This window comes from Mycteria americana, chromosome 5, assembly GCF_035582795.1.
Source record: "Mycteria americana isolate JAX WOST 10 ecotype Jacksonville Zoo and Gardens chromosome 5, USCA_MyAme_1.0, whole genome shotgun sequence".
NCBI lineage: Eukaryota > Metazoa > Chordata > Aves > Ciconiiformes > Ciconiidae > Mycteria > Mycteria americana.
The window spans coordinates 55,451,983-55,474,390 of NC_134369.1; the positions used below are offsets into that span (position 1 = coordinate 55,451,983).

General features: G+C 37.1%; 1 protein-coding gene across 3 annotated transcripts in view; it reads right to left on the reverse strand.

Annotated features, from left to right (window-relative positions):
• RPS6KA5 (ribosomal protein S6 kinase A5) overlaps nt 1-22,408 on the reverse strand; it is an 85,627-nt gene that overhangs the window by 28,460 nt on the left and 34,759 nt on the right. For 2 of the 3 annotated variants that reach the window (XM_075503435.1, XM_075503434.1), the window contains 2 exons: nt 5,556-5,639; nt 3,074-3,177 (listed from right to left, as the gene is read on the reverse strand). In XM_075503435.1, coding sequence (XP_075359550.1) covers nt 3,074-3,177; nt 5,556-5,639 — 188 coding nt within the window. Of the gene's footprint in view, nt 1-3,073; nt 3,178-5,555; nt 5,640-6,346; nt 6,475-22,408 lie in introns of all 3 variants that reach the window. The other variant, XM_075503436.1, reaches the window with a different exon arrangement.

Sequence of the window (22,408 nt, forward strand, 5' to 3'; positions counted from 1 at the left end):
TAAAAAAGATACAAACCACAGAGTAACTATTTCTGACAGAAGAACTGAACTGTCCGTTAGAGAGCTATTTCAGAACAAAACTTTGTGCTCAAATTTAACAGCAGATAGCTATTGTGCCAGACAAGGGAATAAAATTATCTAAAAATATTTAAGATTACTTACAAACGTAGGTAAAATAAAAGAAGGACCTAGATTCATTTAGAAGACAACTTTTTTCCCATAAACTCAGAAAAATCAAAGGCCATGGAAACTATGCTTTCAGGGCTTATGACTGAGTAAGAGAAAACTGAATTCTCCAAGTCTGCTGCAACTGGCAAGTTAAAGCATATTTAGGTTAGGGAATACAATTTCTGTTTAGAATAACTTTGCCATCAAGAAAGAAGTTTGTACCAACTCATACTCTGTGCCAGTGCTAGTGATTTCATTACCACTGGCAACTGTAAATATCCGATTAAATTATCTGCAATTCAGTGTTTAATCCGTTTAGAGAGGAAATGAAACTAGAGATATCAAAGATAGTCACAGGAGAATTTGGAACCTATTTAATTATAGGTGTATTTAATTATAGGTGTAAAATTATCTACAGTCTGCATCCCAATTCAACTGAAAACTTCATAGAAAAGGCTGCGGACATGAGAGTAGCTCAACAGCCTCCCAGGTTGCAGCAAACTCCACACAGTCCCCTTCAATCCTTAGAAGGTTTTCTTTCCATCTTCTCTGAGATGTACTTCTGCTCCCTACTCTTCTCACCCTCTGCCTGGGCTGCAGGAGCACCACAGCCTGCTGATACCTCACATCTGTTCCACCTGCTCTACCCTACCATCAGTGAAAGCCCCAAACACACTCCCGTTGCTCCCCAAGGCACACAGCAACCACCATTCCCCAGAAGGTTCCACATGACTCAGTGCACTAGCCAGGACAGAGAAAACAGCAATGTTCTCATATGCTTAGCCACACTCTTAAAAGGAACACAACATTCATTACATAATAAACTGCAAACACACAAAAAGGATGTCATCCAGCACAGACATTGCTATCAATGGAAAGGATTCAGAAACCATGGGTCTTATGAGTACTGAAGTAACAGAAGGCAAATGAAATCAAGTCTGAAATGCAGTCATATAGTTGGGACTGATGAGATTTCAGCTATAAACTAGGGACTTATCAGCTGGAAGTGATAGAAAAGGAGAAGGAATTCGATCCATCAGTCCACCATTGGCATCAACAAGAGGAACCCAAGAAAAAGGGAAGGGATATCTTTTTGTTCAGATGATTAATTATTACTTCCCTTAAACAAGATCCTCTTGAAACATCAACAGGAATAAATTGTCCATATGCAAGAAAGAACAACACAAGCTAAGAACCCTCCTTTTTCAGGAAACAGGAAGACTGTTAACAGGGGAACATCTTTACATAAAGAAAACTGTAAGAATTTACCTTCTAAATTTATCAAAATAAAAGCTGAAAGACTACAGGATTGCTGTCTATAAATGTGTAGCATAAACATTAACCAGACCAAAAACATACTGAGCAACAACACAGTAAACTTGCCACAACTAAATTTAGATCAGAAATCAGGTTATTAGCCATCAGGAGATGGACGTTAGCAACCTTGCAGTTTCTCAGCTTTGAATTTAATCTTAAATTATCAGACAGATTAAGATATTAAAGAGCACATAAGAACCTACCAAAAGACAGTCAAATCCTACAAAATATATATCTAAAAAGTTTCCCAGTTTTGGGCAAAAACTGTATCTGTAAAATTCAGGTCAAGGTTCTCTCTAAAAAATTTGTAACCCTTCAGAGTTCCATTCAGTAAATCTTGGGAGTCAAAATTACCAATTCAGACATGGCATAAGTAAGCAATCAACAAAATTTCTAACCTTAAATAGGTCAGAAAGAGTTACTTTACGTTTTAACTCCATCACAATGACCAAGAGGGTGAAGTCTGGAATTTTGTTTTGTTAATGGATTCCCCTCCCCCCCTTATTTTTTCTAGTGGCCCTCTAAGTTTCCTGTTCTGGTAGGGACATAGAAACCAATAAACAGGTCTCAACCTTCCAAAAAATTGCCTGAATTTATAACAGAAGGAAAAAATTATTTAAATAATTGATGTATGTTCTGTTGCCCATTATAACCTTAAATATCAAGTGACTTCAGGTGAGGGTCAGAACCATGGTAATACATTCCAACAGGAGCAAGACTATTCTTAGTTTGGGGACTAGACTTACAAGCTGATTTTGACAGCAGTTGCTAATTTGTGCAATTTAAGCCCTCAACTCCCCGCTCCAAGAGAAATCCAGTAATAGGAAATGCTCATTTTGGGGGGAGATTTCAGTAATGTGTTTTGGGCCAGCTTATTGCTTTGTCTTTTTAAAATGCTCCAATGCTTTTACATGGGTACTGAAAACAAACCTTTAAAGTGCAGAGATTACTGAATATAACAAAGCTGATAGTCAGGAAAAGTTCACATGTAAAATATAAGAATGGTATAGGTTATTTTATTTCCATAAGCATCATATTAATTTCTTCTCAGATACACAAGTATGGCTAGAAAAGATCCCGTTCTTTGTTTCACGTTATACACTAATAAAATAAATACTACCTGTGACAAAAAGGTGGGAGTTGGGTACATCCTGGCACCTTAAACCTGTAGTCTGACGAGTGATCTAGCAAGAGCTGACAAAAATCTCTCTAGCAAAATATGTTTCATTATGTATCAAGATTTTGAATGTGATAATTCTATTTACATATAATTTCATATTTCATTTGACTTCCTTTTAACAGTAAACTTGCAACAGGGTTGAATATCTACAAAGCTGTGGTTCCACCATAGTTTAAACAAAACAGGTCTTTTATAAAGGTCAACTCCATTATTTCAATCACCTGCTGAGGTTAATAAAACCTATCTGCTTCCAGATGTCATTCTGTTAAACAGAACTGGAGCACTCAAAACATTACCCTGGTAGCACTTTCTTCCTAAATTTTAGATTAAAACTCTCTCAAAACATATATTATGGCATAAGCATCACTTTGTGACCAAGCATATATACTTTACTGGTTTAAATCTTACCTAGAAATCTCTGCTTGGGAATTCTTCTCTCCATCAACTGTAAATGGTGATGCTCCAGTTAATAATTCATACATAAGAACACCAACACTCCACCAATCAACAGCCTACAGAACAACAATAATTATGTATGTTATGATATGTTGAAGTAAAATTGTTAACAAAAGAAGGAACAAAACAATGCACCCAGAAAGCAACTAGCAAAGGAAAGGCCCACCTATCAATACAAAGGCAAGCCTGGATACAATAAAGCATAAACAATTGCAGTACTTATTGAAGGAATTTTCTAAAATTAATTTTATTTTGAAATCTCTCCACTTAGCTTCTTCAACTAATTGCTCAAGCTGAACTCTTTCCACTGACCACTAAAGTTCCTTTTCCCCCCCTCCCAGAATTCATTTTCATTTTTACCATTGTGAAGTGATAAGAATTCTAAAACATACTCAAAATAACAGAGAAACCTAAACCTTGCTAAGAAGTCGTGGAATCTGAGCTTTTAGGGGCTTGAGAATGAAACAAAGGAACTTTCAAAAAGCACAATTTAAGAGTACAGGTCACAGTTAATCAGGGAACCTGAAAATGCTATGGAATTTTATCTTATATTCCCTGGTAACACATGTGATCTTTGGCTTCCCATATACTAATCATATTATTCATATCTCTGATACCTCATAACTCACAAAATATTTCTCTCTTTCAAAAGAAAAGATGCTACTATGAATAATAAAGGAAGCAGTTTAGTCATTTCAACAAAATTAGTTTAACTACAGGTGTTTGAACTTCTCAGTTTTACTTCCATGAAATTGAAAAACTGAAGTTCTGCTTCACTTATGTCGATAACATTAATACAACACAGGAAGACCATTAGTGAAATGATGACAATTTGGCCTCATATTTTAGGTTTTTTGCTTCAAGATACACAAAATCTGTTGTTTCCTATATTCAGCCAAGAGTGCCTAGAAGAACTAGCTGAAGAAATCTCTGTACTGTTAGTAATTATCTTTGCAAACACACAACAATCAGAGAAAATCCCAGAATTTTTTCTTGGCGTGTGTTTTTCCAAAAGAAAAGGAGGACCTACAGAATCAGAAATCAAACTTTAAAAAAATAAATACTGAAATACTAGAGCAAGTCTTTTAGACAAACAATACAGCTATCTAGAAGAGATTACAAATCAATAACATTAATGAGAGCATAGCCTACTAAAGCAATCTCATTTCCTCTTTTTTAAATAAGACCTTTGAGTTGCTAGATAAGCAGTAAATATGAAATACACTAAAAACCTTCTAACACAGTGTCACATGACATTGGCAATGGTGAGGCAAAGAGTGTATGGTGTAAACAATTACCATCATACAGATAACTGAAAAGTCACCCTTATTTTATGAGCTAACATTTGGTATCAAACTGAGAAGCTATTATAGAATACTGTATGGCTCTGCACTACATCTAATGAAAGTACCAGATAGAACCAATCAAAGATAACAGAACAGAGATTCCTCTTTAAATCAGCAACAGTATTGAATTTGTAAGCACTTGAGAAGACAGAATCACAATTCAAAGTGATTGACACATTGGAGAGATGCTCTGAAACTGGCAAGACTAAACTAAGAAACAGAGTGCAAGAAAGAGCTTCAATTCATAAGTTTGTAATATTCCATTTTTAATAATGACTAGGCAAGCAGTACGGTAAAAAAAGATGCAGCGGTTATACTGGAATACAAAGTAGGTGTGAGACAATGACTAAGTGAAAAAACGAAGCACATTCTGTCTTATGTTTATGTTATATTTATAACAGAAAGACAACTCAACTCAATCTACAGCAAAAAAACCCAAAGATTAAATATTCTCCAAAACTTTTCACTATAGTAAGCAATCAGAATAATTTACCTAGGAATATTATAGAATTCTTTTGGAGAGTAGGGTTTTTTTGGTTTCAAATGTCATCTGTGAATTACGGTTGTCTTGTTCTTTCCCATCAATTAGTGACACTTTAATTCATAATAAAACTTGAGCCTCAAGCTAAACAGAATTATTTTTTACAATCTGAGAATATTTATAACATTAATAACATTAATAACCCAATCCATACTTCAAGAAAGATAACAGGTTTCCCTGATGTACAATTTAAACAAAGAATTAGCCACAAACCAGTCATTTTTCCACTCTGAACTTCCACTCTTTTTTTAAAAGGAAGTAAGTGTCAGCTAAGTTTTTTTTGTCCCACTGCACATTTAGAACAAATTTTGCATAGAACACAAGTGAGCCTCAATACCTTTATAAACGTGCCGTTTACTTAAGATTGAAAACTGAAAATATATCACATTGATTTTTTTAAATATAGGCAGTAATCTATTTTAGGACAACCTGAAATGAGCCATGTTTAAATAAGACACTATCACATTTTACAAAAAACCCTCAAGCTGAACAACAGGGTTACTAAAGAATTAATTTCTTTTCAGTAATAAACTTAGACAGAACATACCTTATCATGTCCTGTATCTCCTCCTCTCACAATATCTGGAGCCATGTATTCTATTGTTCCACAGAAGGAATATGCTCTCTCATTCTAGCAAAAAAAAGAAAATAAAATTCATGTCAAGCAATTATATTATACAAATCTCATGGGACAGATATGGCTAACAGTTCCAAGATGCTGGCAGCAATTCTTCTCCAAATAGCTCAGAACTGCTAGCTAAATCATATTCCATCATATGTAGAGATGTATCACAAAACGCTACAGAATATTTACAGTCTTCTACGAAAAAATAAAATGTCATAGGTTTGTGTGGCAGTCTAAGATAAGCACACAAAAATTAACGTATTGATATTTAAAAAAAAACTTTCCCCATAAGTCTAAATGTTCTATACATTTCAGAACTACACAAGATTCCCCAAGGTAATATAGACACACATTCTGAAGGCTGCAATATCAATACTCTAGACAACAAATGAAACCTTTCCATTAAAAAGAGCATTTCATTGTAAGATGTACAATTTGACTAAATTGGATACAAGATCCTTTGGGTTCCCCATATTTAGGAATTTATTATGACCTCTATAAAAGTAATTTTCTTTCGCAACACACACATATATAAAAAACACAACATTCTCTCAAGAAGAGACTTGGAGAGACACAAGAGAGAGAAAGAGAAAGGCAGACAGACAGAGTTGTAAATTTAATTTTATTCTACACACTGAAGTTATTGTCTTGATTATGTTCAAAACTAAGCTGCTTTCACAGGCATGTATAATTGTTCCCTGTCAGCGATTTACCTTTGAGGTCAACATGAGGTCATGCTGTACCTTGCTAATGACGAAAGCACATGTGTTTGGGCCATGCAACATTGTTCCTCCCTTATCCTTCAAGCTTCTAGCATTTTGGGGAGAGATCCTGATAGGTCCTTTAAAGAAGAGTGTTCAAAAAAGCAAATATTTCAAAAGTCAGGTTTTACATTTGTAGATTCAGATTTGGAGTTTAAAACAGGTGCTATATAAGAGAATGTACTACACTAATGAGAGGAAGCTTCTAAAAGTAGAAATAGTGCTCAGTGCTACCCTGAGGCATAAAAATTAAACAGTCCAACAGCATATTATTAAACTGTATTTATTAAAATAGATATACTGTGACTGGTTTTTGGGGGTAAAATTCTGAGTTGAAAATAGTTATAGGCCTCATTTTGTTCAAATATTAACTTGAAATATTAACTTCTGAGACAAAACCATAAAATAATAAACTTCTCATAATTCCACTTTCTTTTGACACAACTATTGTTTCTCTTTAATTATCTTTTCCAGTACCTGTTATCTAAAAGAAAAATAGTGTGATAAAAAGCAAAAACAAAAAAACCCTCAGAAATTCCTAGCCCTCCATCCTGGCATCAGCCAATCTAAAGCTATTCATATATCCCTCTGTTCATTTTTCCTTCAGCTGGGAGGGAGGGAGGGGGGAAGAACGGGAAGAAAGAAAAGGAAGGGGAGTGAAAAATACAAAATGAAACTGTTCTTTGCTTGCTACGTCTCCAAAGAGTAAAGATAATGCAGCCAAGCTGAGATTTATGAAAACAATTTATAATGCTAACATATCAAAAGAAATGGATGAAAACTAATATCATTTAGTTAGCTGCAAATAATTCAGCAAATAATCCAAAATATTATGGGTTTTTTGTCTCCATGTTGTGTAATAAAGCTAGGCTACAAGCTACTACAGTGACAAGAAACAGACTGGGGAGTTATATATGAATGTACACAGTGGTACAGCAGAACCCTTATGATCTCAGGTACCTTTTGCTGGTGAGAAGGCCAGCTAAAAACATTTCAAAACATGCAGAACTATCAGTAGTAGCTGTTTTGAGGACCAGTTACAATACTTACTATACATAATTGGTGGTCCTGATTTTCAATGATATTTACTTTTTACCTTTTTTACCTTTTACGATCATTTTAGCTTTTAATATGAATGATGGAATTTCTGAAAACAATATTTGAAAATTAGTTTTATTTCTTTCTCAAATTTATGTCTGAGGTATTTTTTTGTCCCTTGCAAAATTCAGTGTTTAAAATCCCCAAAATAATTTTGGAGGTTTAAAAAATTGGTATTGTATCATTTAAAATCATTTCTTATAATTAGATTTCAATATGAGAAACTCATACTGGAAGTCACAAACAGGCATTTATAAATGGAAAACACTCTGGGATATGTTTGTAATGAGGTTTACAAAAACCCCAACTTTTAATCCACATAGGTAAGTATTTGTATCCTTTCGCCCTTGCTTCCTTTTCAGTTTAGAAGCGGTCTACTGCTGAAATTCAAGGCTGAACAGAGCCAAGAAAAAGAACGCAGGTGATTATCACAAGCGGAGATCTTAGCAAGAAATTAAGTAGTAAAATGGAACTCAGCATTAGGTAGGGAAAAAAACCGGACCCACTAAGCATTTTCTTCATAATCAACACTGATTTGGCATTACATATACCAGCGTCATATTCCAGAAGCCCTGTTAGAACCAGCTTATGACTGTTACAGGGTGACCATAAAAAAAAAACAAAAAAAAACAAAAAAAAAACTCTGATACCAACTATTTATAGTTTCTTATTCAACCACACAAAAAAGCTCGGAAGACTACAGCGCTCCCCAGAACATTAATAAAGCCAACTGTCAGAAAGCAAAGCATTCTGACTCCACCGCAAATTGACACAGATTTGCCTTCATAAGATGCTGTAGAAAGTCCTGACTTCAGACAGTTGAAGTCACAAAATCTGGAAACTTCTTTGTTAGACACCTCCGTTTATGTTGTGTTTTATTAAATTACAAGCCCCACCAGTACATCTAGCTGTTACTTACAGAACACAGTTTTTATAGTATTAAGTTTCTCTAGGAGCACTTATGTAAATTTATCATTGTTAAATATGCCTCTTACAGGGAGTCACTAATAGTCTTTACTATTATGCACTATATGTGGGTTTAAAACCATTTTCAAAGAATGTCACCTCCATTAACACTTTCCTTTTTTGTCCCGTTCTGGGGTCCCCAGTACGAGAGAGACATGGACATACTGGAGAGAGTCCAGCAAAGGACCACAAAGGTGATTAAGGGACTGGAACAGATGAGGAAGGGCTGAGAGAGCTGGGATATTCAGCCTGGAGAAGGGACGGCTCAGGGGGATCTCATCGATGTGTGAAGGGAGGGTGCAAAGAAGGGGGAGCCAGGCTCTTTTTTTTCAGTGGTGCCCAGTGACAGGCCCAGAGGCAGTGGGCACAAACTGAAACACAGGAGGTTCCCTCTGAACACCAGGAAACACTTTTTTACTGTGAGGGTGACTGAGCACTGGCACAGGTTGCCCACAGAGGTGGTGGAGTCTCCCTCCTTGGAGATATTCAAAAGGCTTCTGGACATGGTCGTGGGCAATTGGCTCTAGGTGACTACGTTTGAGCAGGGGGGGTTGGACCAAATGACCTCCAGAGGTCTATTTCAACCTCAACCATCCTGTGATTCTGTGACAAAAAGTCACTGTAAGTTGCATTTCACCATTCATTTGTGAAATCACATTTCACTCACAAATCAAGTATGCAACCCCCCCCAAATTTTCAAAAACCACAACCAAACCCCATTTTGCATTTTGCCCCCCCCATTTACATTTCATCCAACTTTATAACATGAATCCAAATTTCAGAATCCACGTTATTAATACTTTCATGTTATGAGATGTAAGATAAGAAAGGAAGTTATTAAACAACAACTGAACCTGGACTACCTACAGGTGGATTCTCACTGAACACGCATATCTTGCAAATACTGGAGCTTAAGAATTTTTTGCGTAACGCAGAATGCTTATTTTCTTCCCTCACTCAGCATGCATGCCTTAAACACTGTGGTTCCCTCTTCTGAGTTGCAGAACAGCAAGCAATCAGACACTAATAGAAGGAAACAGAAGTGTGGCTAACCCATCTCTAATAACTCCGTATGACAATATTGACCTTGTCTTTAAAAGAGTGTCATTATGTTTGTACCCAATCAGCAATGCTTCCATGTTTACAGATAATCTGGAGACAGTCTTCAGTCTTCTAGCACACAACAGCTGGTTTTGATTTCTGGTTTTTTTTCTTTACCAAGTTCAGCATAACTTCTCAATGTCTATGCAATGGCATAGTTTTTAGTAAAGGTATACAAAGTGATCACTTCAAACAGGTTAGCTGCTTAAGAGTGCCACAACTTTACATGAAGCCACTGACACAAAGAGAATTTTGCTAGAGTTCTTGATCAGTGAACATAAATAGGTTCACCTGGACAGCCAGGCAGTTCACTTTGTTAAACCATCCCTCTGTTAAATTAGAAAAACAAGTTATATTCCCTTAACACTTACTCTTTGAGATGAGCTACACACTGACAGTGTGGATGTGCCTAAATGTATTACCGGACTGTTTCTAATAAATACTCTAGGACTACACATGGGGTAGACCTCTAACTTTTCCCACTCCACTTATGGCAATGTAAAAAAGATAGTGCACTGCCGTCTGAGTTCCTTGCAATCATTCTGACTGATCTGACCATCCTACTGAAATGTAATTGCTTTAACTTGCTAGGACACTTTGAACACCATGTCTATATGATCCCTGCAGCCTTTTCTCCAGATTATCTATTTTAGCATCCCATTTTCCTTTTCCTTCATCAACAAAGAAAGGGTGTAATTTGTCTTCCAATCAGGAAATGTTGACAGCACCCAGCCACTGAGCAGTTTTAGGACAGAGAATTAGAATTCTGTGACTGTCCAAGATGGAGAGGTGTAATGTGGATTAGCATTCATCACGGAAGACAGTCACTTCACCAAAGAAAAAAAACTCAGAGCAGTGTCGTCTTTGCTAATACTATGTACACTGACCTTGGCAGGTTGACCACAATTACACCATTTCCAGAGATCAAAAAGCCTAGCTCCAGAATTAAATCAAAAGAGCTGAGAGAAGGATGGAGGTCTTGCACCATCATGCTCTTGATGATCTTGTGATATTGGCCCTGCTTTATAACTAAGGAATGCTAGGCAGGCATTTGAAACTACCTTATTGTTTGTAGTTGAAGTTGTAGAAAGCATATGTGTAAACTTTTCTCCTCAAAGACAGAGAGGACTTATGCCTTCAGAGTTCTCTAATGAGCTCCCTCATCAAGTTCAAAAAGTACATTAACAGTGGCAAAAAAAGCAAGAGGAAGAAACTCCATTTCTCTGCAGAGACTAATCAAACTCACTACATCTACAGAAAACGCCTAACTGACAGAGAAACAGTCAGTACTATAATACAAGGATGTGTCCTTGAGAGTACACATCCTAGACTACAGCAATGCAAATTCAATTTAGCAACATACGCAATGGTAGCTCAGACAGTTACTAAGTCTCATAACTGTTCAACAGGTCATGACAGGGTATGTGGGACAAAGAACTGTAATTCCGAAGTGAACCACAGGAATTAGATGAGACTTCAGGAGAGCCAAGGAATCACACATGCACAACATGCTCCTAAAAGGCTCATCTATACTGGGCCAAACTGCCTTTTGGCAGTCAACTATTTGGTCAAAGGGCTACTCCATTATGTCTGATTTAAGAAGTTATTGTGCTGGAAGGATGGTATTAGTTTCCAGTGCCACAAAAAACTCACACAGCCCAGATGCACTGAAAATATCTGATTCAACGTCCTAATACATCCAAAAGGGCATAGGAACTGCGTGAAGAAATAGAAACAACAGATTCAGGACGGGTGTTTCCCAACACCTAGGGGGTGAAAGCCTGCATTATTTTATCACATGCACCCAAAGATCCGCATCTGAGAAACGAACTGTGTTTTAATACTTGGCTAAAGACACCTTCAGCTAGGAGGACACAGGTAGACAACTGTCAATGTCAGGGCCAGACTAGTATTCGTAAAGAAAAAAGAAGTCTTCTTAGAGCAGGGGACAAGATCCCAAGGGATTATGGTATTATAACTCCTTCAATAAGCAGAGAACATCATTAGTTCAGGGACTCAAAAAAAAAAAAAATCAAGTTAACCTCTGGAAACTGACATCTGCATAGTTGGAAAGTGCATCTTGTGGTTGCCATGCTTACTCATAGCACGGCACACAGGGCATCCAAGTCACTTTGAAGGAAAGTACAGAGAACAGCTTTTGGAGCTCCAAAGCAGCCCCAGAGCAAAAGATGATGACCCACACTGAAAGGTTCAAGACTCAAGCAGGCAAGGGCTGATGTATTGAGTACCCCTTGATTCAATGGTGTTATCAGTATGTTGCTGCTGAGTACTAAAGGAAATAAGATTTCTGTTTAGACTTCTGCAGGTAACTAGAAGTTACATCAAGAGAAACATACAATCTATACAAACATTAAGCACAAAATGCACCCATCTGTTGCCAAATTGGCTGTTTGTACAAGAGACAGACTGAGCAATCTGGAGCATGCCATTCGACCACTGGAAAAATAGGAGCAAAAACAAAAACAAAGAAAAAGATCAAATGAAGTCTTAAAAACCCACAAGATTTCAATTCAGAGGCCTCAGGAACAAAACAAACACACATCAAAGCAAAGCACCCAAACAAAAACATGAAAGAAAACTACAGAGGTGTGAATGCTGGAAAGGGTGAGTTGAGACAAAGCTAGCTAACAGAATACTAATGTAGGTAAACCAAACCAAAACAAAAAAACCCCACACACCTGCAAAGAATAACCAGATGCTCTATCTAGAGTATCTGGCTCAGAATACTGGGGCATATTCCAAGTACACTGTTCTATACATGTGCACCAAGCCTAAGGAGAGCATCTATTTGTCATACAAATACTGCTTTGGGAAAATGCTTGAGAGCTTGAGCATTTGTGGTTTTACCTCCAAAGTGTGAATGCAGATACGGAAAGCACCAAGGTGCCTTAAGACAGTCATTCTGCCATTTGAAGACGTATCATTTAGCATTTAAATATATGGTCTTCGAAGTGCTTGAACTTGACGAATTGCATTCAAACAACACGTGCCACTCTCCAACAGACACTTGGGTCCTACAATCCTACAGCTTATTTTATTCACAACAGTCTTTGTACAAACATATTTTAGCCAGAAGATTAGCCAAGAATTCACTGAAGCCATTCTTTTCAGCATTCACAATTAGGACCCACTTCTCCAACTACATGAAAGGTCACCTTTGAAACAGAACAGAGTGCTTCTGTTCTCCAACTACTTAATGCACAAATACTTTGCTCTTAACTGAGCTGGACTACTACCCTGAACATCAGATATGACACATTCTGAAACCATATTACTATCATATTCCTTTGAACCATGAAACTTGACTCCTTAAATGAATTTTGCAACTTTAAAAAAAAAAAGCTACTCTTCTCTAAATGTTCTTTAATAGTGTATGTGTTATCTAATAGGAATTCCTTGCGAATAGAAACAATGGTAGGATACGGTCAAAAGGCTTGGTTAAACCCTAGAGTACATAATTTCTAGTGTAAGAATTTCAAGAAATGGAAACTACACAATATTAGGGAAAGGGCACTCCTCAGCTATTAAACTGCCTTGGACTTTAATTTCCTTGCTTTCTGTATTCATATAAAATATTCTAGGAACATAATCAAATAACTTAAGAATTACTCGTTTAGTGTATTCAATATTAAAAAACGACAACAAAACCAAAACCTAGAAACACTAAGTGCTGTTGGGCCAAAGAACAAAATGCAACCTCTAGAGCTGGAGAGTCAGAGTTGCAGTCTGTGATGGCATATTTCATCTGTCAGCAACAACTCTGTGACTGAGTAGCACCTAGCTACACAGAGCAAGAGGGTGCAATGGAACAGAAGGGAACCAGGTAGCCAGACAGAAGCTCACTGAAGGCATTCAGGGCTGCTCTCAGGACTGACTCTCCGCAAGTCCACTGAAAAATTCTCTAATCCAGACAAGAATTACTTACTGGTTCTTGCCACATTTTTGTTACAGAGAAATAATAGAATTGCTACGCATGTTTTGGCTGGATTCTTCCACAGATTTCAGCAACATTCTTATGAGATTCCTATGCTTGTCCATACTTGTTAGCTGGCAAATTAAATTGCTTCATTCACTTAATCTGACCTCATCATTATGAAGGTTTCAAAATATTATAACCTAGCAAGACAAGAGGAATGCCTAACTTGTTGGAGGTACTCTGAAATCGCATAGCAAGTTTAAACAAGGTTTTTAATCTAATACAGATACAGTCTTTCTACTTAAAGTCAAGGACAATTCCTCCTTATTGCATGGGTAGTAAAATTCTCCATACCAACTTTCAGATCAGGTATATAGATGAAAAAAATCAAACTGATGAAAATCATAGTTTAGGTAAAACTCTGCATATCTTGGGTCTTCTCTTTAAGCAATCACCTAACAGGTTATACTTCATGTAAATGCGTACACCATGTAAATCACGTGAGCTACTACTATGCTTCCAACTTCTATAAAATAGGGCTGCAAGTAAAATCCACCACTCTTCCATGAAAATGCCTCTCACCTGCAATAAATGAGAGGCAGCCTGCATGTCATATATATGACAAAAAGAAAGCCAGTCTCCAGAAGATTTAAATTTTCAAACCAACCTGTTGGAACTGGTGAAGTTATGATCATATAAAGACCTTGCTCTGAAATCTATTTAGTGAATAAACATACTAGCACATGAAAATCTGTAATCTTGATTGTTATTCATAAGCATTCACAACCCAAGTTTTCTTCTCTGATGGAGGGTAAGTCTTTTTATATTACCAGGTGCATGGCACATGGTAATTTCTTGGAAGATAAAGATGCCAAAAAAAGATGTCTTTGCACAGGAATAAGATTCACAATTGGGGAAGGGATCACATGGAACAGAAATGAATGGCAGATGTCAAAATTTCTTTGACACCACAGTATTGTAATTCTTGCACAAGATGGTGCATTTCCAACTTATGTTGTAGAGTAAATAAGATCTGCAGGGATGCTGTGCTTTTGGCTCTCAAGAAGTTCAGCCAAGATGATCGCTTACTGGATACCACAAACTACAAGGAGAAACACAGAGAACCTTCATCCTTGAAGTCATTAATGTTTCCTAGGTACATCAACCAATCTCTAATGAAGGAAACCAGAGGCAGTTGATCTCTCCTCCAATGAGAGATCAATGTAGAGACTGGGGGACAAGAGGCTGGAATACAGCCCTACAGAAAGGGATTTGGGGGTTTTGGCTGATGGTAAGTTCAGTATGAGTCATCAGCGTGCCTGGGTGGAAAAAAGGGACCAACCATATCCTGGGTGCATTAAACACATTACAGCTAACAAGTCCAAAAAAATATTATTGTCCCACTACACACATCATTGGTGCAGCCTCACCTTGAGTACCGTGTGCAGTTTTAGGCTCCACTATATAAGAAGGATATAAAAATATTAGAATGTGTCCAAAGGAGGGCAACAAAGATGGTGAAAGGACTAGAGGGCATGACTTTTGAGGAGCAGATGCGGATACTAGGTTTGTTCAGCTAAGAGCAGAGGACATGGAGGGGTAACCTCACTGCTGTCTACAATGTTCCCATGATGGGGAGCGGAGAGGGAGGTGCTGATCTCTTCTCTCTGATGTCCAGTGATAGGAAGCAAGGGAATGACTTGGAGCTGCATGAGGGGAAGTTCAGATTGGGTATTATGAAAAAAATTCTTCACTGAGAGGGTAGTCAAGCACTGGAACAAGCTCCTCAGAGAAGTGATCATGGCCCTAAGCCTGTGAGTGTTCAAGAAAGTGTTTGGAAAATGGTCTTAGACATATGGTTTAACTTTTAGGTGGCCCTGTATGGAGTCAGGAGTTGGATTCGATGATCCTTGCGGGCCCCTTCCAACTCATGATATTCTACAATTCTATGATTCAATGAGACCGGAGCATAGCATGTTTCAACTGTGCCAGGAAACATTTCCCTGATGTACAAAAAAATCTTTAGGTATACAGAATGTTTCACAAGTCTTTACAAAACAAAGAAAGGGGACTTAATACAGCAGATTCTTTAAGAAGATTTGGCCTTGCCAGGTATTTCTGGTATCTGCAGAAAGATTGCTGTGAATTGTGCTGGATACTGTCACAGACCTCAAGGTTATACTGGATAAATCCAGAACTGCTTGTAAAGTTCCTCAAATGACTGTTTCCTTTTGTGGTATGATTATCAATATACTAACTGTACCTAAAGAAAAATTCTATTTCTTAAGTAGTGCTTCATACAAATTCTGACCAGGAAACCCACAGAACAATTTCTGTGACTTCTCATATGCTTCTTCTCACATGGTCTTAACTTTGTGTGGTGAAGTCTGCTCTTTCTTTTGCATCAGCTACAAGAGTCTAGCAGCAGAAAAGTCAGTCTGCTCAAACGAAAGACATACAACAGACTGTATCATTCTGTTTGGAAGGTTCAATGACGGCAACTAACATCCCCAGTATGCTCTCATGAAGGCTTTAGTAAAAAAATTGCTTGGGAGAGCAACACTGTCCGAAAAGATACCAAGTATCTTTGTATTGGAATATTTAACAGCTCCCAGCACTAATTTAAATTGAACATGCAGAAGTCCCAACACTCTTTGCATAAATACTTGTAACTGATACCTGACTAGAACTGTGACACTTCACCCAGTGATGAACAAGTCATCCCAAATGAAACCTGCATGTTACACTTCCACAAAAGGTCTCACTCAAGAGGGTAAGGCAGAAAAGCAGACTCCAATTCAGAACTAGAAATGGCAGCAAGAGATAACAGTACTGGAAACATGCTAAATAGGCAGTGAATCCTCTTGAAGAATAATGCTAATGTGTTTTTGTGAGGTTCCTGCAATCTCCTAGTGTGCGTATTTATCAGTATCAATATAACAGGAATAGCTTCAGCCACAATAGTACGGCAAATGACCCTTCCATTTTATGGTTTTACCAACTTCTTCATTAACAAGGAAGAACATTTTAAACAATACACACTGAACTGTCCCTTCTAATAATTTTAACTTATTCAATGCATATTTGGAAATTGACAGAAGCATCATTCATTCTACTATTTTTAGGAGGTCATTGAAGAAAGAAGTAATTAGTTGAGAAATAAGCAAATTCAGACAGTAAAAGCTAGAAAGGATATATTATGCTACTACATTCAGGAGTAAGACTCAGACTTAACTAAGGGTATGGGCCCACCTAAAGAGTTTCACAGGTTATCAAATGAAATAGTTTTCTCGTCCTTTCAACAGCAACATATAATCCATTTCTTAATCTCCTCAAATGCCTAAAGTGGTAGATCATTTCTAGGTATGAATGGATGCCAGTATTTGTCCTGTGCTAGAGAAGTCTCACTGTTGCCTTTCATTTGGCTAACCCAGGGAAATATGCTGGAGTAAAACCACCTTCCTTAACTGCTTATACCTCTAAACAAATGTTTCAAGTCCGAAGCTGTCTTTCTTCCTTTGTTAAAGGAACTTCAAAATCAAAGTTAACTTCCAGGTTGCATTGATTAGACCACCTCTGGGCTCTATCAGTAGCAAATAACATCAATCAGAAATAAAAAATAAATAGCAGAATTTCTAGAATATAAGGGACAGTATCGTTACTGTTGCTATTTTGTACAGCTGTGAGTGGATGCAATTAGAGTTCTGAAAGCCATAACTTAGGTTCTGGCTACAAGCATAAATAGTGAAAACTTTCCTAGGATAACCATGTCAGGGCCTTGAGCTTGTGAACAGGCTCTGCAACCTCTTTCCCCAATCGTAGGGGTTAAGGCACCTGTGCTCAAGACCAACTCTGACACAATGCAGCTGAGTAACCTGTGTGGAACCTTGTCAGAGGCTGCCTCCACCTTCAGCTGGTAGCTGAAGTTTAGGCTCCCATTCTTGATCCTTGTCAGTTGTGCTGCAGGTATGCCTGTACTTGGCTGTGTACCTCACTGATCCTGATCCACCACCTTCAAATCCTGGCTTGACCTCAAGCCTCCCTCCTCACAACACACTTGTCTGATAACCACTGGACTGTTGTCTGAGCCTGTCTTACTGCCACTGGACTTGCTCTGATCTTGTTTGGCAACTGTGAGATTGCGCCACTGGTCAGTGAGCATACTGACCCATGCCTGCCTTGCTGTCACCCTTAGCTCCCAGCCCACACTAATGCAGGGAGCAGTCTCCCCATCCCGCTGCTCCCTGACAAACTAGTCAAGAGCCACGGTTCCTCTAGAAACAGATTATAAGACTGAAGAACTTAAGCAGTTGAAGAGTTCAGCAGTATGACACAGAGTATCTCATACACCAGCTATCAGCAAACTGTCTGTAGGGTACTGATTAAGTGAGCCATTAGAGCTCCCTTGGTAAGTATAATGAGAAAACCAGGACCATAGGATAAATCAAAAGAACACTGTCATAAATGGAAATTTACTTGCGATGCTGTAGAGGCCACATAGCAGAAGTGCTACTAACATGCTGGCCTGCTGAACGGATTTTGCATTTCAGGAAAATCACAAGTAAAGAATGAAAAGCCTAAATTTCATGCAGAAACAGGCCTTGTACCTTCAGTGAACCTTAGAGGTAATCCTATCTGAAAGAGATTTTATTGATATTTACCTAAAAAATAAAAATGCACCAAGAAAAAAAGCCTGTTTCCATAGAAATCAGATCTGTAACATTCTTCACCATCATTTTAGTTGTCCAGAGTAACAATAATTATAGTCTCAGTTTAGGAAGGCATATGAAAATTGACAGAAAAGCTCTCTCATGGTTCAAAGACATGATGTAGATTTAAAATGAAAAACAAAAGTGCTGTTCCAACAAAGCGCATGCCAGACTGACTGGTTTCTTCTTTTTCCTCACCTTTTTTTTTTTTTTTTTTTTTTTTTTTTTTTAAGATTTTAATTCTTTTGGGAGCCTTTTTGGTCATAATACCCAGACATAACACTGGGTAATTAAGCCGTCCATACCAGAAGATTACAGCTTCACCTAAAAGGGGTCTCAGCTGTAGACTGTTGCTTCTGTAGCTGTAACTTCTATTCAGGACCAAAACTATGATCTCTGTAGGAGACAGAGGAGGAAGAACAAAGACAGGAAAACTGTTTAGTGGTACACTAGTTGGACTGTTCTGCTGCATTTGACAATATCATAATGGAGATTGTAGTATGAAAGTAAAGGTTTAGACTAGACCAAGAACGGTTGCAATATGGCAGATCAAAGGTCCACTACTTTGAAATGTCATCTCAAGAAGAATTAATAAAAAGTAAATTTATAAGGTCATCTGAAATTTATTAAAAATCCTGTCCTGGTGGCTGTTCCTACTTGAAGACGCCAGTTAAGTCAAAATACCATGTTGGTTACTATACCTTGTGCCAGAGCTAGACACACTAATGACTTCTGCTTCCAAAACATACATGGAATCAGGCTACTGAATTTTTCAAGCAAGAATGAGATTTGCCTGCCAGCAGCTGCCATCAGAACAGGCACTTAAAAGGGAGAGCAAGAACAGCTAAACCTGGTACTGCATGCCAGCCAAGAAACACACGACCTCTACAGCTGTGGCCCCAAAACATAACTCAATGCAACACTAAACCCTCATCTAACGTCAAGTGGAGGTTGAAGAAATCCTTTTCACAGATTTATACAACAGCTATGTTTGCTTTCACAGTGCAATGCAATTGCAATTCTGCAAGGAATTCTTTAAACCAGTTCCTGACAATGGATTTGTAAAGCAAATAACTAAGAAAAAACAAAACAAAAGTCTCAGTTCTGCAGGCAAAAAAAATTCAGAAACAGCACATTATTGTGTGGGAGGAATGCAACTATGTACCACTGTCATCCCCGATGAACGTTTTGTACTAGGTTCTTCTCAAAATTCCATTTTCTGGAAGACTTATTTTCTAAAGCATCGTCTTTTGAGAAGAGAGAGGTAACAGTAGCAAAAGAGAGAAGAATGGTATACAAAGCAACACCTGAAAAAATCCTCTTTCCTCAAATAGAGGCAAAATTAGAAGGTATAAAAAAGTGCTGATTCTGGGAAGAATTCTACTAGCTGCCACTGCAAGCCTTCAAAAATTTTTAAAAAAGAGAATGTAAAGAAAAATATGCATAGGAGATGCCAAGTAAACATTTATAGTATCAGAGAGCACCAGAGGTAAAGGTAGAGGAGTAGGAGAGGATGATCTTGCTCAAATGCAATCTATCTGATTCTAAATTCATTTTCATATGGCCTTGAATCTCTGGTCATGTAAATTTTTCACACATGGTTGCCCAAGTTTCACTGAAGTTAGGTATTCACAGTAATTCAAGAGGTAAAAAAAAAAAAATCTATAAGAAAAAAAGATTAATGAGGATGGCAGCATTTGCCCTCAAAAAGTTATTTTTCCCAAGTTGACTAGCAACATATTATTCTAAGATCTGATAGAAGATACCAGGCTATTTAACACACAGATCAGTATTTCTCCCCAAAATGTGATTTTTAAGTGGTATATTACTATAAGAAAACAGTATCTTTAGAGCAGTCACCGTAAGAAATCATGATCTGTCTTGCAAAAATTCTTAATGGCACTTTGAGATTTTTGGCATCAAAACGTGGACAGAATGTATTTTGTGCTCCAGTCTTATGCATTACTGCTCCATGCTGGGAAAGCACAATCATCGCTGTGATAAGCATTGAAAAAGGGATACCTCTTGGGCTAAGGCACGAATAGTCATCTGATCATTGACCACCTGTTTTTTTGCAATTAAATGAGATCAGTTCAGTTATGTGCCTTTAGAGTGTTTGGTATGTTCTCAATATTCAATTTCAGGACACTTAAAACACCAACAGAAGTACACCAATTAAAGCAAAAAGTTTTTGCCATTGTTTCATTTCCTTTTCCAAAATAAGGGAATCAATGACTAATTGTCCAGATAGATCTATAACCAATGTTAACTTCTGTGAACTACTTTCACTATTCAGTTCACTCTTTCTTACTTTTTCCTCTTTACAGAAATGTAAATCTGCTCCCTATAACTGTGCTATGTCTACATGACTGAACAATTGTTTAACTAAAACGCAAGCAGATATAGCAACAGTCATCCGCAGTATGGATTATTCTAACTCATCTTCGCAAGAGAATGCTCAGTGTTCAGAGCATGCACTATCAAATTTCAATGATCAGACATTATCACTTTAATTGGACAATTATAAAGAGTCTTTCAAAGTTAAATGCACAGCTAATGGACCAGGTCACTCAAGTGAGATGACGGTTCATACAGCACTAAAGAAGAGTCAAGTTGTAGTCACTTCCCTCTGTTGGACTACCTTTAAACTGCTCTAAGAATGTGTACAAATCTCCTCCTACTTCATCTACCAAAATCCATAGTGGATTAACCACCTTTTTATCATTTTTCCTTTTAAGGAATTTCCCTTAAAATCTTTTAAAGTTAGATACTAATTTTCTTTCCAGAACAAAATGTTCACTCAAGCAGCTAATATATGAAAACAAACAACAACTCAACAGTGAAAAGCATCTGACAGTTATAACTAAATTTGCAACTCTCATGAAGAGATATTCAGATGGGAAAACAATAATGTATCTGAACTATTCATTCTACACATCAGACAGAGGTACACAGATATCCATCCAACTGACTTAGATTACAATTCAATCATCCCTCATACAGAATATCTACTCATATTAATTATTACTAAGGCATTTGTGCTCTCAGATATATTGTTTGAAGACTGACAACGTTTGGTATTTACTACATAATCTTTTTTAAACTTCATTAAGCAAACATAAAAACTTCAAAACAAACTTAAGCTAATGCAGACGACATGTACCAATGCAGAAGAACTGAGCACTTCACTATACTCTGGAAGAAAGTGTACTTTATGGGATTTAATTAACAAGAAAAATGTTATTTGTTATGCTTGGTCCAATAGAATAGATTACTACTGCAATAATTTAATGAATGTGTTCAGATTATTTTTTCTAAGACATACAGATCTCCACATATACTAAAGTATGATTTTTAGTGTAGTTACAGAACTAAAGGAAATGTGAGGGGAAAAAAAGATTAAAATAAAAATGAAGTAGCATTTTAACAATTAACATTAAGACCAGACCTGATGGCCAGGCTAAACCAACATTAACAACATCAAAACAATTCCAACATACAAGTAGAGCTATTAATGAGATAAAAAGGTAAAAATATGCCACAAATCCAGAAGATACTACACAAGAAATAAGACGGCAAAAAAATGCCAACTTAGGGGTTTTGGTTTTTTTAAAGGTAAATTAAATGCAAGGCTCTTGAAAAAGATAGCAACACTGAAGTGATTGCACTTATGCAATGATCAAAACAGTGTTTAGAAGTTTCAGTACAGAGTCTGTCAGTCCTATCAATTCCCCGCACCCCCAATGTCATGTGCAAATATATTCTACATCCCAGTTAGACAGGAACTCAACTGAGATGCATGAAAGCATAAGGCTAAAAAGTGTCTTTTTTACTCCAGTTTTCTTTGCAATTCAGTTGAAAGTTAAAAATCAGAAAGACTAGCCTTAAATTCTTCATGGGGCTAAGAATGCAAATACCATAAAACTTAATATTAAAAAGGTACTATTCATTTCAATCTCAATCTCTTACCTAATCCCATTCTATGGTTAGGCTAGTCAAATGGTAGGTCTTCATGAGATATTAAGCAAAATTTGAATATCAGAAGTTATTTCATACCTAAATACCTTGTGATACTGACCTATCCTATGTGAAAATTCATTTTTATTCAACTACGTTATTCCAGTCAGGTTATTTCTTCTTTTTGCATGCAAATACAAGCCTACAGACTTCATTTTAAAAATAAAACAGAGGCAAAACCAGAAT